Raw genomic sequence first — 21,593 nt, forward strand, 5'->3', positions numbered from 1 at the left:
AACATATAACAATGTCAGATAACAATATGGTATTTTCGGGTCTAGTTATTGGCTCCGGTTGATCGTACACAAGTTTTGTTAAATCAAATATAACTTTTGAAGCTATGACATGACATAATGAAGCAACATTTTAGAACCCTTAAAAAAACCTAAGAAAAAAATAGGATATTATTTTTCCTTTTAAAAAAGTAAAAAACTTGGTTTAGGTAAAACTGATGAGTAGGCTTCAACATTTAGCCACGTGCAAAGGGCGTGACTAAAAGGCGTTTGCACAATAATGGCGCGAATGGGAAGTCAAAAGAAGTTGGGGATCAATATTGAAATCTGTTGCTGTAAAAAAAAAAAAAAAAAACTCACGAAATTATCGCTATACTTTTCGATCTTGAATGTTATCAAACCCTAAAAACCCTATTTTTTTTCCTCTTTTCGCCAACCCCCGTACAATACAATACAAAGGGGGCAATATTTCAGGAAATTGTATTCGATTGGCAGCTCCACTTGAGGTAATTTCCCAAGTCACATTATCGTTATATGTATTCTAATTAGACTTTAAACAAATTGGCGCATATATAAGTTTTTGTATACGATTTAGATTGATAGCGTGCGGTTTTTGTTGTGAAATTTGAGAGAATTTGGTTGAATTTTGATGCCCAGCTCCAGATGAGTTGCATTTTTCCGATTTTCTAATGCTGTAATTTATCTGGTATTAATGAAATTCATGTAGGACAATTGTTTCATGATTCCAGCTTCTGAATTCTGATGATGATGATGATGAAATTAAATAACCTAACCAATACCATACTGTGATGCCACTTGAATATGCCGGAAATAGGTTGTAATGAATTGAATTCCATGGCTATCTATTTATTATCACTGCAACTGGATCATTGGTAATAGAAATGACAAATTTACTTCAAAATTACTTCTTTGATCCTAGATGGGATTCTGTACTTGTGTTGTATCCAATGATATTGTCAGTTTGTCATACATTCTGTTTACTATTTATGCAAGAAAAATACATCTTATATTTTTATAACTAATAAGGGGAAAACTTATTTTTAGCTTGTCATGTTTAATTTCTAGGGGGATCCAGAGCATCATTGTGGAAAAGGAGGAATTTCTGATGCCGATCTGATCTGAATAATGATGATAATCTTTGCACAAGAAGTTCTATAATCCCTCCTTTTCCACATCTTAAATCAAAGCTTTTTTTTAAAGTACATTCAACCACCCAAATGGATCCAGAGGAGCTTAACAATCGTTCATCGTCAGTTTCAAACCTCACACGGGAATCAACATTCCGTAGTTTGTCACCCACACAATCACCTCCAATCCAATTAATGGAAAGACCCGAAGATTTTGAATTCCAGGACGCATCATCATCATCGGAATCGGAATGGAGTTCTGTTTCCAACGAATCCCTTTTCAGCATTCACATAACCAATAGTTTAACACATGACAATGACATATTCCAATCCGGGGAATCAGTGAAATCCGATGATTTAACAACATTTTCTGGTCCAATAAATGTGGAAAGTGATTTTGAAAGTTTGAAAATTGAAACCACATCTAAATTAGATGAGCCTCAAAAAGTTGTTAGGTGGAAAACTCAAGTTGAACGTCCTGCAGAAGAAGGAGCTCCTCCTGAAGGTCATCAATGGCAGCCATCTCCTTTTAACAATCACATATCCAATGAGCCCACCAAACACACCACCACCAAACCTAAGTATGTTTTTATATATCTCTTAGCAAAAAATAATAACAACTTACTTTTGTTTTTCATCTATTTAGCATCTTAATTTTGTTTCAGAAAAAAGTTATGGTGGTCTTGTAAATGTAACATCTCAAAGTGGTCGTGTTGGAATGGATGCTGGAAAAACATGTCGTGTTCCATTTGTAAACCAAAAAAAGTTTCTTCGTCTCATTCGTAAGTTTTTTTTTTAACATTTTTTATAAAATCCATTTTTTTTTCTTGTTTAATTGTATAAAAAGAAGGGTTATGTTGAAAATTGGTTGTTTGCATTTGTAGTACGGAAGGAAGTGGGCCCAAGAAGCCATCAGCTTCTAAAAAGGGGCCTCGGCTTCGTTCATGGTCATGTTCTTGCCATTGCTGCGACGAAGTAAATTTAGCATGATGCTTTGATTTCAATCTTTTTCACATTTTTTGTAGTGTTTTTTCACACAGTAGAAGCCTAATTGTGCTATGGCTGATTGATAATGATAATGATGATGATAATGTGAGTATTGGGTCTAAAGTTTAAACCAAAATCGAGACAAATTACGAGAGATTAGCATCTTAAATACAGAGTTTGATAAAAGACTAGAAAAACAAAGAACAGGTAAGAATAATTAGGGTTTATGATAAAACACAGGATTACAAGTAAGAAGAATTAGGGTTTACAACTATGTGTTTCAATGGATGTACGACATCTGTCCCACCGGCATGCTTCACAAACTCCGCCGGCGACAGAAAACTGCCGTGACAAACACACATTATTTTCACTTCTTCACCTTTCCCGTATTTATACAGGATTCCTTCGATTCTTCTGCCACTAGGGCTGTCTCCTTGCGTGAACACACATGGCATGTCGAATGTATTCATTCCGAGCTCTTTCCCCTTGTTATTTGATGGATTTTCTGTTTTGGGTCTCGAAACTCGGAGTGCAGGATCCGCCATTTTCGACCTCGATGAACTGCTCCCGTCCTGATTGCTTGGTTGGCTAGTTTCGCTTTCGTTACTGGATCCTGAAACGATAATTATAACGGTAAGTTTTTTTTTTTTTTTTTTTTTTTTGTTGTTGATGGAATAAAAATGGTAGAGATAGATAGATTAATTAATTATTACCTTGAAGATGCCTGCTCTCGAATTCCGATTTGCTTGAAGTTTGTGATTCCACCGATCCCGGCAACGACGGTGGAGCGAGCCCTCCGCCGCTGCCGTCGGATGTGGCAGTGTTTGTCGCGACACCAAAATCCCAGTGACCAGATCCCAACGATGGTGATGGTCCTTTTCCTATAGCTGCTACATATTCCTCCCGCTCAACCTTGGTCAGATTCCTCTGCTTCTCCGACCGCCGTCGCTTCGCCGCGAGCCTCTTCAAGCTCTGGAGCTCCTTCCTCTTTCTCCACTCCTCCGACTCCAACGGCAACGACGCCGTTCTAATCAAATTTGAATAAGCCCCACCATGACCTGTTCCGGTTCCCCCTTGTCTAACCCCCAAAACGTCGTCGTCGTCCCTTACCACCGGCAAAATCGCAGCAATGGAAGACGACCTTACCAACGAGCTATTACTCTTGTCAACACCAAATCTTCCACCTAACGACAATCCGAGATTCAGCTCTACTTCATCATCCGGGTCGGATCCTCTCGGATCTCCTAAATTGGTACTACTCACCATAAATCTCTGCAATAAATCTCTCGAAAACCTCTTCTTCGTCTGTAAAGATAAATTCTCCATCTCATTGTTTGTTCTTTCGCCCATAATCGACACAAATCAGATTCTCAACTCCTACACAACTCATTCATCAAAATAAGATTCAAGTACCCGATGATCCGATTTAAAGAAACCTGGATGGAAAAAGGTTGTTATAATCCGCATCTTGTTCACTATTGCACTGATTTTGAGCTTAAAAATTGAATTACTCCTCACAAATGAATCACAGGCCAACGAATTGATTCAACTGGAAATAGTGAAAGAAGCAATCGCCGGAAACAGTAGGAGGAAGGAGGAGATTATAAATTGGGGAGAAGTAATGGAGCAAATCGAGAAGAGAATCATCGAAAGGGGAAAAGGAAATAGATGCAGGAGTGGAGAAGACAGATTTTTCAAATTGTCCCCTTCAAGTTTGACAGATTGCTGCTGTGTCTTCCCTTTCCCTTCTCAATTGATTAGATGAGTCCTTAAGGAACTTTTTAACCAAAGGAGTTAGGAATTTTTGAAGGGGTTAAATAGGGGTTAGAAATTTAAAATTTTTATTTTAAACAAAAAATTAAAAAACAATAACAAATTTACTTGATTACTCTTAATAATTATTATCCTAAATGTCTTTTTTATGTAATTTTATATATTTTAAAACTTTGAAACCTTTTTTTTTTTTTTTGTAAAATTATATTCAAATAAAATCTCCAACATCTAGTCCAGCTACTAACCATCATATTGCAGATAGTTTAACCAAATCCAAGTGCATAATATTTTACTTTAGTAGTTGAAATCAAAACTTGTGAACACATAAAATATCACAAACAAGGACACGATGTTTTATGAACATACAAAATAGTCTCATATAATATTCTTAATCGTGAATACAATAATATATAAATGCACAAACATCTACACAAATTATAAAGAACAATATAGAACCAAACACAAGTATGTAGAGTGGTTCACCAAATGAATTTTGTTCATTAATCTTTTATAGTGTATTATAAAATGTAATTCAATTTACACTAACTTCTTCAAAAAAAAATCATTTTTTGTAGTAAAATCACACATCTATATAATCTAGTAATCTACCATGTTTACCATATACTATTCTACGATGTATCCCACAGAACATATAAGATTAAATTATCTGTTAGGCTCTCTTCACCAAGCTAGCTTCATGATATAAGCATCAATTGATGAAACATCATTTTATAAAATAATATCTAAAAAAATACAACAAAAAGAAAATTAGAATGAATCGGATTTGTTCTTCAATCATTAAAACGATCGAAATTATAGCGCAAGATCACTTGTGTATATTTATTATATATTATATTATTTATGTGAACTGCCATTAGATATTAATTTATGTATGTAATCATTATGCTTTATTCTCCAGATGCTTAAATAAAAAAACTCAACCTAATACTAAAGTGTAAAGAGTACTCAATCCAATGCTAGTTTTAAAAGGGAAAAAGTAAATGAAAGCTAGTTATTGTTTTTTTTTTTTTTTTTTTTTTTTTTTTTTTTTTTTTTTTTTTTAAATGCCAATCTGTATTTTAACAAATATATTGTTATTATTGATTCTTGTACAAGTTTGATATACACAAACTAGTTCATATTTGTAACACAATACTTAGATTTCATATTTCTAACACAATACTTAGATTTCATTTTGTCCTTGTAAACCATTTATGCTTGGATATCATCTTCACTTACTTTGATGATATTGTGATTTGCCTGAAATATATTTTACCTATAGATATAACATTTAGTCTTCTACTTATTTATATATTTCAATATGGTTATTTTTTTTCTCTAAATTTACCATTTATTGCATCACTTTTGTTTAAATTAGAAAGCATCTACTTATGGTATGTTAATTCGACAACGAGTTTTAAAAGCTTTTAGGAGCTTATATATTTTATGAAAAATTTTGAATTCAATAATTTTTTTGTTTTAACGTAGAAAATTTAAACTTTTATTTCAAACAAAAGACCATCTAATTCAAAAGCTAGTTCAAGTATTTTTTTTAGAAGAGTTTTGTCATTTTATACCATTTAAAAAACTTATAACTCCTTTTTACAAACATTTTGATATAAATAAAGACTTCAGTTTTGAACTACAAATTAGAGTTTTAACAAACATATATCAATATAAAAAATCTAAATAACACATAAATTAAAACAAAAACATATAAAAATAAATAAATAAATAAATAACTTACCTATAACGTTCATAGAAACACCAAGCAATTCAGAAAAATATTTGACATACAAAAATTAACAGTTAACCAAAATTTTATGAAAACAAGGAAGCATATTAAATGGTTCAGACAAAATCTGTCAAGCACATTTACATCAATATATTCAATCTATCATACTTAACTATAAAGTTTAAACCAACTATGTCGATAAATAATGTAAAAACATTGAAGGTAGATGGGTGTGTGTTGTATAATTCCTAGCCACAAGGGGCAACTGAAAGCAATATAAAACCCAATAGTAAATGACGAAAGTACCCTTTTAAAAGATGGGGGGCCTATGAGGAAAGTACCCAGGAAAGGACATGTGAGAAAGACAATGGAAATGGCAGGGTAGTGGTGACACGTGTGTTACTTATTGACTGGCTGTTTTTTCTTTTTATTATTAATTTAAGAAAAAGTAGTTGTCTAGGTACAGTGGGGTAAGGCAACGTGTCGAAATACCACGCGTGAGTAGATATTTGACACGTGTTGGAATGTTCGGCCGGACCAGCTGGCACTTTCTTTTTTATATTCTGCCTCGTGACGCCGCAACGACATTGTTTCAAAGTTTATCAATAGAGTAAATATGAATCGTCGCTTGTGTAGGTGTCAAAATGCACGTTCAGTTCCTATTTTTAAAAATTAACTCGGATCGTCCCTCGTTTGGTTAAAAGTTGCATGTCGCATCCCTCATTAGTTTAAATTAACACGCTTAATCCCTTACGAGACATGAAATGACTACAATACCCTTTTCAATTTTATTTTTCATTTATTTTTAACATTTTTGATTAATTTTAATTTTTATAATATATTTTAATTAAAATTGTGGGTCCATCTACCTTTAAACCACTAGAAATGTTCACACATACCCCTTATCTCCCTCTCTCCCAGTATGTCCTTCTCCGCTTAACTCTGATCATGCTCAATACTCAGATCATCTTCTCCGGCCACCTGATTTGCACCTTCTTTGGTTCCAGAAATCGCAAATAAAAAAATCAAAATCTGAAACCTATAAACCAAATGATTCTAGAAAACTCAAAATCATTTCACAAATCAAACTCAAAATGAAAATCAACATGAAATCCAAATAGCTCTAGAAATCAAAAATGGTGGTGAATCTTTTAGAAAACCTAAAATACACACACAGCGGCGGTCAATTAAAAATATGAAACCTATAATCCCTTTATCGTGTGTTTCTAATCGGAGAGCATAGAGAATTAGGGAAAAATCAGTTTTGCTAAATCCAAAACCCAAAATCAATTTGATCAATTCTAATAAGAAAAAACATAGCCCCTCGATCAGAGTTTGAATCTAGGTTTATTATCGTGGCTTATTTCGAATAGAGAAACAGAAATTGAATCCCCTATCAGAAATCAAAACACAACCCCTTGCATCTTTCGGAAAATCAACTAATATCATGGAAATCTTTCATCTGGAGCTCTGAAGAAGAAAACCGGTGATAACTAAGATCTAAAACTAGATTTTCAGAAAGAAAGAGCAAGAGAGATGATGTCAGAAAATCATTTTTCTGGCGATTGGGATTTTTACATCTGGGATTTCAGGTTTATAGTAGCAAATGGAGGTGGCTGGTGGTCGAGGTGGATGGTGGCTGAAGGTGGTTGCTGACCGGAGATGCACAAGTGGAGTGATTTATCATTATCCCATTTACGTCCAAGTCTGTCAATTTGTTCTTCTTTCTGTCTAGGTTCGCCAACATGTTGGAGACGAGAGCGACGTACTGGAGTCGGAGAAGTAGTGAGAGACGAAAGAGATGATCGGTGAGTGAGCAATCTGGAGCAGAGAGAGGATCAAGAGATTTAGGTCCACCATTTTTCTTTCAAGAAGGTTGGGGAAGAAAGGAAACAATGGAAACAGAAATGGAAGGGGGAGGGGTGGGTTTGACTTTTAAGGAGAGTGTTTTTTTCTTTTTCCATTTTGAATTTAAAAATAAATGAATAAATAAGAGAAAATTAGAAAAGAAATTATTAAGGGTAAAATAGTCATTTTATGTCTTAAGGGATGAAGTGTGCAAGTTTTAAACAAACAAGGGACGGTCCGAGTTAATTTTCAAAAATAGGGACTGAACATGCATTTTGACACCTGCACGAGGGACAATTCGTGTAATTTACTCTTATCAATATTTACGTATTTATATGTAAAAATAAGAGCAATCAATAAAAATATATAATATTAAATTATTATTATTATTATAAGGAGTTGGCTAAAAACACATACTATATTGCAATAATATTGCAAAACGGACGCCCTAATTAATTTTTGAACAAATTACACGAATGGTCCTTAAGGTTTTGGTTTTTTCCCTAAAGCAGTCCATACGAAACTTTTTTCCTTCAGATGGTACCTACGGAGCAAACCTTGCACACAAAAGACCCATGTGACTAACTTTGTTAACAGATTATGTTAAGTTTTGTTAAATGACAGAAATACCCTTTGTTTTATGCACATAGATGGTCCCCCCCCCCTCTCTCTAAACAAAAAGTCAAAAACATTAGTCATCGTCATTTTCACACCCCCTAATTCACAATCTTCACACCATCTCCACCATTTTTTCAGGTGAAGAGTTTTATAATGAGGTTGGGCTTAAAACTAGTACAAAATTGACAAACACCTAAAGCAAAGATATACATGGCTGAAACCTAATAACTAAAATCAAACCTAGAAACTTCATCTTCAAATAACCACCCATATCCCCACCCACTGTATGCCCTTCTATATGCCATTCCCCTTCCACCTGATATTCCACCGGATAAACAGTGCTTCAGAAACCCTAAAAGTTAAAAGAGGCAGATGAATGGCATGACCGATTGTTGATGAAGGCATATCTGTGAAATCAAAAACGATGGCTGTGATGAAGGTCACCGGATACGAATTAGATCAACAAGCACATCGCCGGTTGAGAACCAAGGGAACAAGTCTCTGTCTTCATCTGATCGGGGAGCAAAATGTTCGAGGTTGCTTAACCCCATGGAAGGGAACGAGCAGTAATAGTAGCGAAGGAAGGGAGGTTCGTGGGGGTTTTTTTAACAACCGGATGAGAGATTAGAAGCGACAGTGGCAGCTCCTGGTTCGCCGGAAGCTTCTTTGACAGAAAGAACAAGAAATCCAATCTCATAATATCTGAACCCATTAGAGGAGGTGACACTTCGACTTCTTGGTTTGTTTTGGTCTAGCGTCTGAGAAGGGATTGGTGGTGGTGGAAGGCGGTGTCTCCATTGGCGATTTTGTTAGGGATGGGGATTAAAAGGGTTTAAAAGGATCTATCTGATCCAGGTTTAAAGCTTTTTTTTGTTACAAAGCGAAAACCCTGAACTTCTTTCTAAATCTAACGATCTTCCCTTTCATGAGATTTCAAAAGAGAGGAGAAGATGGAGAAGATGAATTGGACGGTGCTTTAATGATATATATATATATATATATATATATATATATATATATATATATATATATATATATTAATAAAATATTAAAAATAAATAAAAACAAAGGGCAATTTCGTCTTTTCACACACACTTAACAAATTATGTTAACAAAGTTAGTCATAGGGGCCTATTGTCTGCAAGGTTTGCTCTGTAGGTACCATTTGAGGGAAAAAAAATTTGTAAGGACTACTTTAAGGAAAAAAGCAAAACCTTAAGGACTATTCGTGTAATTTGTTCTTAATTTTTTAAATATTTTTATTGGCTGTAATTTCATTGTTTTCCGGAAATACTAATTATAAACAGTTAATTATTGGTTGACTTTTTATAAAAATGTCAATAGAGTGTCTAAAAGATGTCTTATTAGTAATACCCTTAGTATAAATGTGTATTATAAAATTATTATTTCTTTGTAATGATTCGCGGAACTGCTTTCTTTGACATCATTTTCATGAATTTGTTTGGTGTACAAAACATATTCTTGCAAAAATATATATATATATATATATATATATATATATATATATATATATATATATATATATATATATATATATATATATATATATATATATAAGAAATAAGTTTAGATTTGTATAAAAACCATATATTAAAAAAATGGAGTATTATATGGCAAAACTGAAAAAGTTAATATTTGTTCGTTGTTAAGATGAAGCATATAAAGAAATGAGACAGACGAACAAGAATACTTTACACGGGAGAATGCAATGTAGTGTGCGATTTCCATTTTCTTTGGATCATTTTCTCATGAGATCTTTTTTTCCTCGTTAAAACTCCGGATTTGGATAGAAAAAATTTTACTTTTTTTATTTTGTTTTAAAATATATTTCATACAAATATTATTACTCATTTTGTAGGGAATTGAAAACCATAAATTTTGATATATTTTTTTATAACTTTTTAATACTTATATAATTTAATAAATATTAAAAATTTTGTAAAAAAATTAAAAAGAATACTGACCAATCACACGGAGAGAGAGAGAGAGAGAGAGAGAGAGAGAGAGAGAGAGAGAGAGAGATAGACCCCCCCTCACCATTTTCCCTCACCCACGGTATGGTGTTCCAGGGTGGGAAAACATTTCCCTCACTCTTTTCCCGCTGTATACCCACCGGTCTGATAAGTGATTGTTTGCTTTGGCAAAATGATATTGTTTTTGTGAAAAATAATATTATTTTTAGAAGAAAAAAAATCTATGGAATATGCTATTATTGTAAAAGAAATATGATGAGTCGCTAAAAAAATGATTTTTTCATGATAAAGTTGTCATTAGGTATTATTAACAATAAAAATAGTATAAACAAACTAGCAAAAAACTACAAAGCAGTTATGAAACCATCTAAGCCATTGCATTTTGCACTTTGTTTTTCTATTACAAACCCCCAAAAAAACATTATTGATTTATATCAATGATATCACCGAATATACTAGCTTTCTTAGGCTTTATTTATCCAAAATTAGAGTGTTCTGAAAATTCCACAAAAACGAAAAAGAGGAAATGACAAGCTGACAAGGAAACCTGATCCGACCAATGAATAAATGAATCCATTGACATCACAGAAGAGACATCAATAGATCACCATCTCTTGATAATATGAAAAGTAAGAGAGGTGGTTGGACACTAAAGAAAAAATGATCTACCATCTCCCCATGATCTAAACACATCGAACACAAAACTGAATCCATATCATTACCCACTCTAGTAGGGATACACCCCAAACTAATCCTCCAAAGTAATATATTCAAGTTGATAGGACCAAGGTTATTCCATTTAGTTAAAGTGTCAATTCCAGATACAATGTTGCTATTTAGAATTCTCCTAGCTAGAGAAACAGAAAAGTCGCAAGAAGGATCAGTCGACCGCCCCTAACCTACCAGGATGATCAAAGAAAACAAACCTTATAATCAAAGCTAAAAACAACATCCCTAATGGAAATAATCTTAGTTAAAATAGGATCAAGTTTGTATCTCCTTTATTATTCGAAGTTTGTTGTAATTTTTAGTATATATGTTATTCAATATACATACTCACCTTAAGGTGAGTTTTCTTTAAGCTAATATGGTATCAGCCTAAGTCATCATCTTCTCTTCACTATTCATCATCATGGCCAACGATTCTAATACCACCGATTCCCCTCTTCCTCTATCAAATGTGCTTCATATGCTCATAATCAAGCTTTGATATACCAATTATCTTCTATGGCACAACCAGATGATCCATATTATTGATTATCAGAAACTAAATGGCTATGTTAATGGTTCAATCCCACAACCGTCGGCCACCTTAATTACTGGTGACACAGCATCCCCAAATTATGCTTATGCTTCATGGATTGCTGCTGATCAACATGCCCTTATTTTGATTCAATCTTTGTTATTTGAGGAAGCAATAACCAGGACTCTTGGTCATACCACATCTCATGAAGTTTGGAATGCCCTATCAAACACCTATCAACATGACTCCCTTGAACTGACTCGCACTCTTCGGGATTCAATTTGATGTCTCAAAAAAGGTACCTCCATTGTTTCTAGATTTTCTCACAAGTTTAAGAGTATTTGTGATTAAATTCAAGCTATTGTTCACCCACTGAAGGATGATAACAAATCCCACTGGTTCTTATGTGGCCTTAGTTCATCGTTTGAGACATTTTCTACTACTCAACGACTGATCACCCCGAGACCTAGGTTTCATGACCTTGTGTGATATCCCCAAATTCATGGTCATTTTAAAAAATTTATTTATGCTTATTTAAAAATTAAAGTATCCCTTTTGAAAAGTAGTATTGCGGTTCCCAGAAAAACATGATAAGAATATTATCAAAGCATTTCTGAAGAAATGTATTTTGTTTATATTAAAACTTTGGGATGTCATCGTCAATATAGAAACATATACACAAAACAGACCTTATATTCATTTTCACTAATGATTTATGTCTCCTTTAATCTCTCAGTGTAATGTGTCTTCTTATCGATACATGTGATACAAATGAAGTGAGTGGGTCAGGTTGGGAAACTTAGTGAGTACATAGGGGTTTCAACCCACAATAATAAAGTTATTATGTTTCATCATTAAACAATTAACCCAATTACCCTTCCTCATTATCTTCTTTATTTGTTAAGAATCTACTCTAAGAATCATTTATCATTCACTCATTCATTCCTAAGGATTGTCCTAAGGAATAGGCATGAAGTCCATCGCTTTCAGGGTTCATCTACCCATCTTTACTTAATATTTTTATAAGTATAAAATACATATACAATTTAAATCAAATAAAACATGTATATTTTGTTCATCCAACATAAATATCAAGAACACAAATAATATGCACACATAGCACGTAATTTATATTAAATACTTCATATCTGTGTGTAAGATGAAAGTAAGTATGCACACACATGTTAAAGTGATGATTCCAAACTCGAGCAGCGCTTCGCTTCTAACAATTCTATTTTCCTTCGACGAAACCTAGTATCATTACTGCTAGATTTTAGTCTAATATTTATCACGACTATTTATGAGAGATATTGTTTTATAAGTGTTAAACAATACTTTTCAACCAGTATGTACAGATAGGGGCCATACATAAAACACTGGAGGGCATGACCATTTTGGCATTATAGCACTTGAAATCCAACAACCCTATGCGGCCCTTTAAACCAGATTCCTCGTACCACGAGTAGTTAAAAGATATTATAATAACACTTTGTATATCATATTTTATAATATATATTGTTTATAAGTTCATAATAATGATATTGAACTTAAACATAAGCTATACTTAAAGTAGGGTAAGCATAAGTCACTTACTAAGAGGTTTGGCTAGGAGCCGGGCTCTGTGGGGGCAGAACTTCCGAGCTGAAAGCTCTTCTTCTCGGAGCCTTCTGGCACTCAGAGATTCGCCTCTTAGCACTTGAGAAGTACTAAGGCTTGGGAGGGGTTTAGAGAGATGTTTGAAAGAGAAAGAATGGGAAAGGTGTGAAGGAAATGGAAAATTTGCACCTCTATTTATAGGCTGGGAAATGGCCTAACTCGATGAGTTTTGACCCTCCAACTGAGTCCAACTCGTCGAGTTGAGTGCCAAGTGTCACCATCTGGTGGCAAGGCGTGGGGAAGAAGCAGTGGTCAAGATTGTGTCGCGTGTCACTCGCAGATTACTCCAAAAACTAATTATCTTCTAAAATCCGAATGAGCTCCATTTTTGACGTTCTTTATATCCATGCGTAGGCGGCGACGTACTCTACATCTTTCAATTTTTCTTTTGTTTTTCAAATTATATTTTAACAAGATTAGACATATAAAGTCCGTTAAAAATTCATAACTATGTCATCCGACGTCCGTTTTTGTCTGTCTTTACATTGTTGAGCTCCTATTAATGAGATCTTCAATTCTCATTTAAGTTGTGTCGGTTAGAAATCGATTGATCTAAAAAGTTCTGTCTTTATATACTACAACTTTCGTTTAGATTCCTAAGGCTAAAAGGTATTTTATCGCAAACTCACTTTTTATGATTCTCGGTGTCATGTTGGTTTTACCGTAAAACTTCGACGGATCATAACTTTTTCATTATAACTCAGATTTCAGCGTTCTTTATATGTACGAAACCCTTGTGACTTATACTATAACTTGGTTAGATTATTTATTCTAAATAATATTCTACCAAAAAGTCATTTTAGATGTTTACTGTTTCTAAATTGACTAGCCCGGATATGCGAGCGTTACACCTTGTTTCTCATGTTGAATGTGGCATCCCCATTTTTATGGCCAGAAAAGACCAATTTTGTTTATGCTTTATAAAAATCAGAGTATCACTTTTAAGAAAAACGTTGCGGAATTTGGTTCCCAGCAAAACATGATAATTACATTATCAAGGCATTTCCGAAGAAATGTATTTTTATTCATTATAAGACATTTGGGATGTCATCGTCAATACAGAAACATAAGCATAAACAGAACTTACATTCATTATCACTTGTGATTTATATCTCCTTAATCTCTCAGTGTAATGTGACTTCATATCAACACCTAAGATATAAATAAACTGAGTGGGGTCAGGTTGGGAAACCTGGTGAGTACATAGGGATTTCAATCCCACAATGTTATAACATATATATATAAACTCACACAATATACGATTTCCCCATATATATATATATATATATATATATATATATATATATATATATATATATATATATATATATATATATATATATATATATATATATATATAATCAACTCTTAGCCCACCCCGTCAATCTTCACAACGAGACTATCCATACTCACGGACCTTAAATTTTACCTCTTACTCCGGATCTAATCCATGCTCTTGAGTCCTTTATTGTACCTATTCCATACTCTCGGATGAGGGACAATTGGTTTGTGTCTAAATCCATACTCCCGGATTAATAACAGATGACTATGTCCTGTCCATACTCCCGGACTAAGGACAACTGACTATGTCTTAATCCATACTCCCATATTAAGAACAAGTGACTATGTCTTAATCCATACTCCCGGATTAACGACAGTTGACTGAGTCCAATCCTTACTCTCGGACTAGGGACGAATGACTATGTCTAATCCGTGCTTCTGGATCAATGACATGTTTAAGGGTTCTATTCCCCGTATATATCTCACTTGTACTCATAAGGATATACTAGCCAATGACCTTCATAACAAATTTTAGGTTTACTCATTAACCTAAATCATTATAAATAACCAGGTATGTTCTTTAACACGTATCTCAGACAACATCAAATAATTCGCACATAAACATATATTTAATGCATTCAATCAATACTTGTATTAAAATCATGTTCATGAAAGGGACTATGCACTCACCTGATAAGGTGGTGACTTGGTACTCGGACAACGCTTCGTTACTCTTTAAACAATTTCCTTCGACAAAACCTAGTATCATTACCACTAGGGTTTAGTTTAATATTCAGCGAGACTAATTAATAGTCTAGCTATTATTATTATTATTATTATTATTATTATTATTATTATTATTATTATTATTATTATTATATAAGCGTTAAACAACACTATATAACTCATAATAATAGCTCAAATAATTATTTTAAGGTCCTAATGATGTTACTATAATTAATTAGAAGCTATATTAAAAATAGTGTAAGCGTGACTCACTTACAGCGGGTTTTATAGAAAAACGGACTTTGTTTGGAGCAGCGTTTCCGAACTGAAATACCCTTTTTCTCGGGGCTTCCTTCGGGAGCTAAGGGGTTTACCTAGGGTTTAGGAGGGTTTAGGGGAGATAGAGAGAGAAAGTAGTGAGAGAAAGAGTTGTGAAAAGGTGTGAGAAACCGGCTTCCCTCACACCCCTATTTATAGGTGTGAGGCTTCGCACTACACTGGGCGTAGGTTCGCTCTACGCGCACTACTAGAAAAACAGCATTTTACGACGCGCAATGCGTGTCGTAAAACGCTCAGACGACGCGCAAATACGCGTCAAGAAAGGCCCTGTCATAACGAGAGACGACACGCTTTTGCACGTCGTCTATAGACGACGTGCAATGCGTATCATTAAAACCCCTATCAAGAAAGGCCATGTCATAAATGAAGATGACACACATTTTTGCGTATTGTAAATTTAAATGTTTAAAAAAATATATCTATATATTTATTAATTTTTAAGTGAAATTTGCATTTAATGTCTCATAATAGAAATAAAATACCATATACAAAAAATACAATCCAATGCATAAAATTTAATGTCATACAATTCTATTTCTGACAATATATAAATTTTCATTCATCTAATCTACTATGTGTTTCATACTAACAATTTAAATGAAGAATGCAACACTTGCATTTGTAGCATCTTATCTCTTTTAGCTTGAGCTTTCTTTTCCTCTTCTAATTCCAGAGTTATTCGCTTTCATCAACCCTGTAAACACAACACAAAATCACTTGTCATTTTCATTCTACATTTAAAATTAATTCTTATTAGGACATTCTACTTTTAAACCGACCAATCTAGCAAATTTTTCAAAGAATATAATTTATAATTTTTTTGTGGAAAGTACATTGTTATTTCTTGAATACAAGATGTTATAAAACTTACCTTTGCAGCCATACATGAATCAGTTATTTTCTTAGCTTCAAAAAGAACCTGAAACAAAAAGCTTATGTTCCATATTAATACTAAAAGAAAAAAGGCTTTGATTATTTGAAGGGAAAAATGCATACATCAATGAGGATATCAGGTAGGAAGTATACTGATGAACAAAAGAGTGAGTGTCATCAAAAGTCAATATGTACGATACGTGTGACTTGTGATCTCACTTAAACCATTCCCCTGTCAAATTTATTAAAAAAATAATGCAAATTTGAGATAAATAAATATGAAAAGGTAAAAAATATCCAGTCTCCTTTGATAACAAACTCCAGTCACATCTGACCATACCCAGACCTTTCTTCTCTATAACTTTATAAATTTTCCCATCTCTGATTTGCTCTATCACAGCTGCATATTTCTTCTTTTTTTATGCAATAGCATTCTATTGTATACACCATCAAGATCGATTTCTAATCTCTTGTATCCCCTGTTCACCTACCATTAAATCAAAATCAAAACCAACTTTTCACTATTATAATCACAAAACTATTTATAAAACTGTAAAAACTACCTCTTTGATGATATTTCCTGCGATTGATTTGGCTTTATTAATATCAGCAAGTCCAATAAGCACAAAGGGTAAAACTACCTCTTGTACTGATGTACTTGCCTTACTTCTATCATAATAATCAAGATCAAGGGGAAATAAATCTTCAAGAACTGTAAGCACAAAGGGTAAAACTGTCAATAAACCAAAAAAGAAAACAAATTGATAGATTTTTTGCATTTTGTGATATTCTTACTTTGTTCAGGGGTGTCATACTTCTTTATCACGCCATTTGCATCAAACAAGTGCATGAGCATTGTATTCCTAAAAATTTACAACATAAAAAACATCAAAAACCTTAAAAGGAAGGATATTATAATTATGTATAATAATCTAACTCTATGAAAGGTTCCTTATCTTTTCCAGCAGTTGAAGCAACCTCCAAAAACTCCTTATACTCCTGTGTCCACCATCTAACTGGCAACTTAGTGATGTGGAGGGTACTTTCGTCCTCACCTTCAATTCCTCAACAATTCCAATGGTTGTGTATCCAGTGTCATTTGAATCAAAATATGTCCTAGCCTGTATAAAGAAAAGTAAATAAATTATCATTTACTAAATGGGGTAAATGCAAGAATAACTTCAAACAAACTGTAATAATACACAAAAAACTTCACAAGAAATGATTTTATTTTGAAATCTTTTGAAATTTTTTGCTCTTGCACTAGATTGAAGAATTGGGATCTCAACATTCTTCCTGATAATATTTGTCAAATTTTATTCATCTTTCATAAAAAGCAACAATTTGGAGATGAAATTAAGATTAAAACTTACATCTGATGTCCTGCCCTGCAATAATGTGCTCTACTCCATGAAATCTTGACATCTATTTTTGATAATCACTGGAGTTTACAATAAATGCATGACTTAAATGAATCACACAGTTAACCCTTTTGTTAGGTGTTTCACCATAGAATGTGTCTAGAGATGATGTGGATAATAATAATTCTTGAACATGAGATAATGTAGGACAATCTACAAGGAGGAAAATGGGCCCAGGGACAGAAAGTCCAAGAACATCATCAGCATGAACCTGAAATTGTCAGATTGAATCAATAAGAAAAAAATTATTATATAAAGTTAAAGAAAAATCAAAAAGTAAAGAAAGAATGGAAGATGATATACCATGATGTCTTTTAAATCTGATTTCACAGAAATCCCTTCTTGTAATTTGCGATATTTTAGCCTAGGTCTTAGTTTACCACCTAAAGATAATAATAATAATAATAATAATAATTAATTAATTACAAATATATAAGGAAAAATACAAATTTATTATATTTTCCATTTCATGATCATTGTTGGTTTTGCCTTTAGGAATGGAAATACACCTTATAGTTTTTAATTCTACTCTATACATTATTTAGTTATAAGTAGAAATAAAAAAGTTCAAACGGAAAGAATCATATTCCTTCACGAGTGTTCCATTCCATTCCTTCCCTTGATTCCATGAAAGGAAGAAAGAAAGAAGAAAATGTTGGATAAGGTGTCTAAGTCCATAACTATTTCGGGCTTGTACTTGACCCGACCCGGCATGGTCCATTTGGGTTGCATGGCACCATGCAATTGGATAGACTAAATGAGAGAAATAACACTTGGAGATTATTAATATATTATAAGTTCTAATATATTAATAATATTATTTGATTAGTTGATCAAAGAATTAATTTGGAATTAATTAAGTGATCAAAGGATAACTAATTAAATATATGGGTTGATTATGTAAATCATCCATATCTTGTATAGTGGGCTAAGAGGCTCCATGGATTATCAAGTTGGGCTCTACCCATAGGATACTCCATGGATGCTCCATGGGAGTTACAAACCCATGGGTCATGGAAATGAAGAGTCATGACACATTAGGGTTTACATGGTGTAACCCTAGATGTGTCAACACTATATAAGAAGCATATTCTCCACCAAAAATCGGCACTACTAAGGAACTAGAGGGCTTGGCCGATTTTGAGAAGTGTGTGTTATCTCAAGAGTCTTTCCAAGAGCATTTGGTGTTGTGTGAAGCATTTGAGGCATCACACTTGGGGTGCTAGGCTCACAAGGTTTCAAGGAACACAAGCAACAACAAGGTAAGTTATTCTATCTATGATTCAAGTTAAAATTGTTCCCCATGTATGCTAGATAGGAATATAACCTTGGAATTCAACTTTGCATGATAATTAGACAAACATAGATCCAAGGTTATTAGGGTTGCATGTACACTTAGGAAGTGTTAGAATGCTCAAAACCCTTCAGAAAATACCTTCAATATGCCAAGGAACTCTGCAACGTGCACAATTTCTCCATTTCCAATAGACGACATGAAATGTTACTTGTTGAAATTGAAATTGACATGAACAACATAGCGCATTCTGATCTGATCGACATTGTAAGCAATATACTCATTGTATAATAACCTAGCCTGCAATAGATTCAGAAGATCAGTCATCATAAACCATAATAACCAAACTAACACAAGAAAGAAAAGTAGGTGATAGTGATATAAAGTATAAAGGGGAGTTGAGTTGACCTTTGAAGTCTGCTGCTTTTTGGGGTGTCCTAGGGGAACAACAACACCATCCTCCAGTGTCTCAAACTCTGACATATCAGGGGCAGTAGCCCCAACTCCTTTCCTGCTGACAACACACCACACAACACACAGGAGCCTTTTTATACAAAATCACAGTAAAGTCTTTTTATATAATAATTTATTTATGCCATATTTTAGGTAACTAATATCTTTTGCATACCTTACATAGTAGAGAAGAAAGAATGTTTACTATTTTTGATAGTATCTTAACATTTTCTTGAGTGAATCTACATCAAATTCTTTACCTTGAAATCAAAAACATGATCCTCAACAAATTTCCCAAAAAAAAAAAAAGATAATTCAATAAATCCTACTGTGTTCCAACAAGAAAAACCCAAGAAACTAATACATAGAGCATCAAAAATAGACATAATGGAGTACCTTTCTTAAATTGTGAAGCCAAGTACCTTTCTGGTAAACTAACACCCAATGCCCGTAAATTGTGAAGCCAGTCTAAAAGCAGGAATGTGTTTCTTTTAGTGAGAGGAGACGACAGAGTGGGAATAGCAACATTGGGAGGATTATTCATTTTTCATATACTTGTGTGTATGTGTTTTTGTGTAGATGAAATTACAGAGAGAGAGAGAGAGAGATAGAGACCGGTGTCTTCAAGAGTACGTAGGATAAGCAGAGCATGTCTTGTAGATCTAGAGTTCGTGACTACTGTGTACCATTGGACCCGTCTCTTCATGTGATCCACTGGTGTCTTCAAAAGTAGGATAAGCACACCAATGTGCTATGTCGCAGTGTCCCTCCCCAACCTTTCCGTGTTCATGTTTCATGTATCCTTTATCTCCCAAACCTTCTCCCCAAGAGTTCTTAATTAACCAATACTTTTGTCCATCAGGGGTTTCATCAAATCCAACCACTGCTACAACATGAATTGGTATTGGCCCACACAATCCCTCATAAACCCCCTGTTAATTCGTATTATAATTAATTAAATACCTTTTGACATTCAGCTCTTTGTGAAAGATGATATAAACCAATAATTGATGATACCAGATGAGAGAGAGAGAGAGAGAGAAGATTACCAGATGGGTGGATTCTCAGCCTTACAAAGGTTTCGTGCCCTGGTTCTTTACTAAGAATATTAAACAGAATGAAAGAAGATCAACTTCAGTAGATAACAGAAAGAGTGTGGATAGGTCCGGTTTATCATCATCAAAAAGCTTCGATCTTCCGGCATCGACGAGACCTTTGACACCGGTTTTTTTTTGGTCGAAAGCTTTGAGCTCCGATTGTCGATCGTAGCTTGAGCCGACTGAAGCAATTGTGGCCCTATGAATGTAAAGTGTTCGATTTCTTGTAAGAAATGAAGTGATAGAGATCGATCTATGGAGGATGTGGATCGTTCTTTGAGGGATGAAAAAAACCCTAGTTTCTTACACTTTGTGAGGACAGGGTTTTCTAATTTTTAGATTCCCGCAAGGTATTAAGGAGGGGACACAGTGTTTGATGAGACCGATAAGGAGGTCAGGAGTGGCGAAGAAGTGGATCGGAGAGGAGAGAGAAAGAGGGAGATGGGAGAAGATGAAAGATACAAAGAAGGTAGAAGATGGGTTTTCAAAATTTTGGGGATTTCGTTTCCCCCTCTACTAAACGCGCGTTTTCATTAAAATTATAAAGCGACGGGTATGAAGGACGCGCCTTAAAAATAAAGCGCCCTCCGTGTTTTAAATCTCTTTTTTTGAGACATTAATTTAAGGGCACACAATAATGCGTGACGTAAATCCTTAAATTTTTTGAAGAGATGACACTTTTTTAATTTCACTCTCTTTTGCGTAACATAAATCAATGAGTGTCGTTGTTTGCGCATCGTAAAAGGGTCTTTTTCTTGTAGTGGCGGGGCGTTCATCGGATAAGGTCATAGGTGGATCTAGTTGTCTCGCACTTCGGAATCGGACGGATAAGCACCGAGGTACGCTGGGTGTAACCGGCCTCGGACGTGGGGTGTAATGCGAGGGTGACGCGTCGTTCATCAGATGCGAGACCGTAGGGAGCAAGGGAAGGCTAGGATCATGCCACGTCATCACCAGCTTCGCAAATTGCACTCTTAACTTCTTAAAATCATAACTTTCGCATACGAGATCCGTTTTCAACGTTGTTTATATCCATGCGAAGGCGTGAACGTACTCTATAACTTTCTTTTAGACTACGTCGGCTAATTTTGACTTTATTTTAAAAGTTAT

General features: G+C 34.1%; 2 protein-coding genes across 2 annotated transcripts; one reads left to right on the forward strand and one right to left on the reverse strand.

Annotated features, from left to right (window-relative positions):
* The first annotated feature begins 343 nt into the window (after positions 1–343).
* On the forward strand, positions 344–2,487 carry LOC111915851 (uncharacterized). Its single transcript, XM_023911486.3, has 4 exons — positions 344–503; positions 1,084–1,726; positions 1,811–1,927; positions 2,030–2,487. The coding sequence occupies exons 2-4, from the start codon at positions 1,236–1,238 to the stop codon at positions 2,133–2,135; spliced, it is 714 nt and encodes a 237-aa protein (XP_023767254.1). The 5' UTR covers positions 344–503; positions 1,084–1,235; the 3' UTR covers positions 2,136–2,487.
* Positions 2,257–3,800, reverse strand: LOC111915850 (ninja-family protein AFP1). Its single transcript, XM_023911485.3, has 2 exons — positions 2,846–3,800; positions 2,257–2,745 (listed from the first exon to the last, which is right to left on the reverse strand). The coding sequence occupies exons 1-2, from the start codon at positions 3,480–3,482 to the stop codon at positions 2,375–2,377; spliced, it is 1,008 nt and encodes a 335-aa protein (XP_023767253.1). The 5' UTR covers positions 3,483–3,800; the 3' UTR covers positions 2,257–2,374.
* Between the last annotated feature and the right edge of the window lie 17,793 nt (positions 3,801–21,593).

This window comes from Lactuca sativa, chromosome 4 (genome assembly GCF_002870075.4).
Source record: "Lactuca sativa cultivar Salinas chromosome 4, Lsat_Salinas_v11, whole genome shotgun sequence".
Classification (NCBI taxonomy): Eukaryota; Viridiplantae; Streptophyta; class Magnoliopsida; order Asterales; family Asteraceae; genus Lactuca; species Lactuca sativa.

Coding starts and splice junctions, on each gene's coding strand:
- LOC111915850 (XM_023911485.3), bottom strand. CDS start 3,482: ATGGGCGAAAGAACAAACAATGAGATGGAGAATTTATCTTTACAGACG. Junction 2,746..2,845: donor CGAGAGCAGGCATCTTCAAG/GTAATAATTAAT, acceptor TTATCGTTTCAG/GATCCAGTAACGAAAGCGAA.
- LOC111915851 (XM_023911486.3), top strand. CDS start 1,236: ATGGATCCAGAGGAGCTTAACAATCGTTCATCGTCAGTTTCAAACCTC. Junction 1,727..1,810: donor CACACCACCACCAAACCTAA/GTATGTTTTTAT, acceptor ATTTTGTTTCAG/AAAAAAGTTATGGTGGTCTT. Junction 1,928..2,029: donor AAAGTTTCTTCGTCTCATTC/GTAAGTTTTTTT, acceptor TTGCATTTGTAG/TACGGAAGGAAGTGGGCCCA.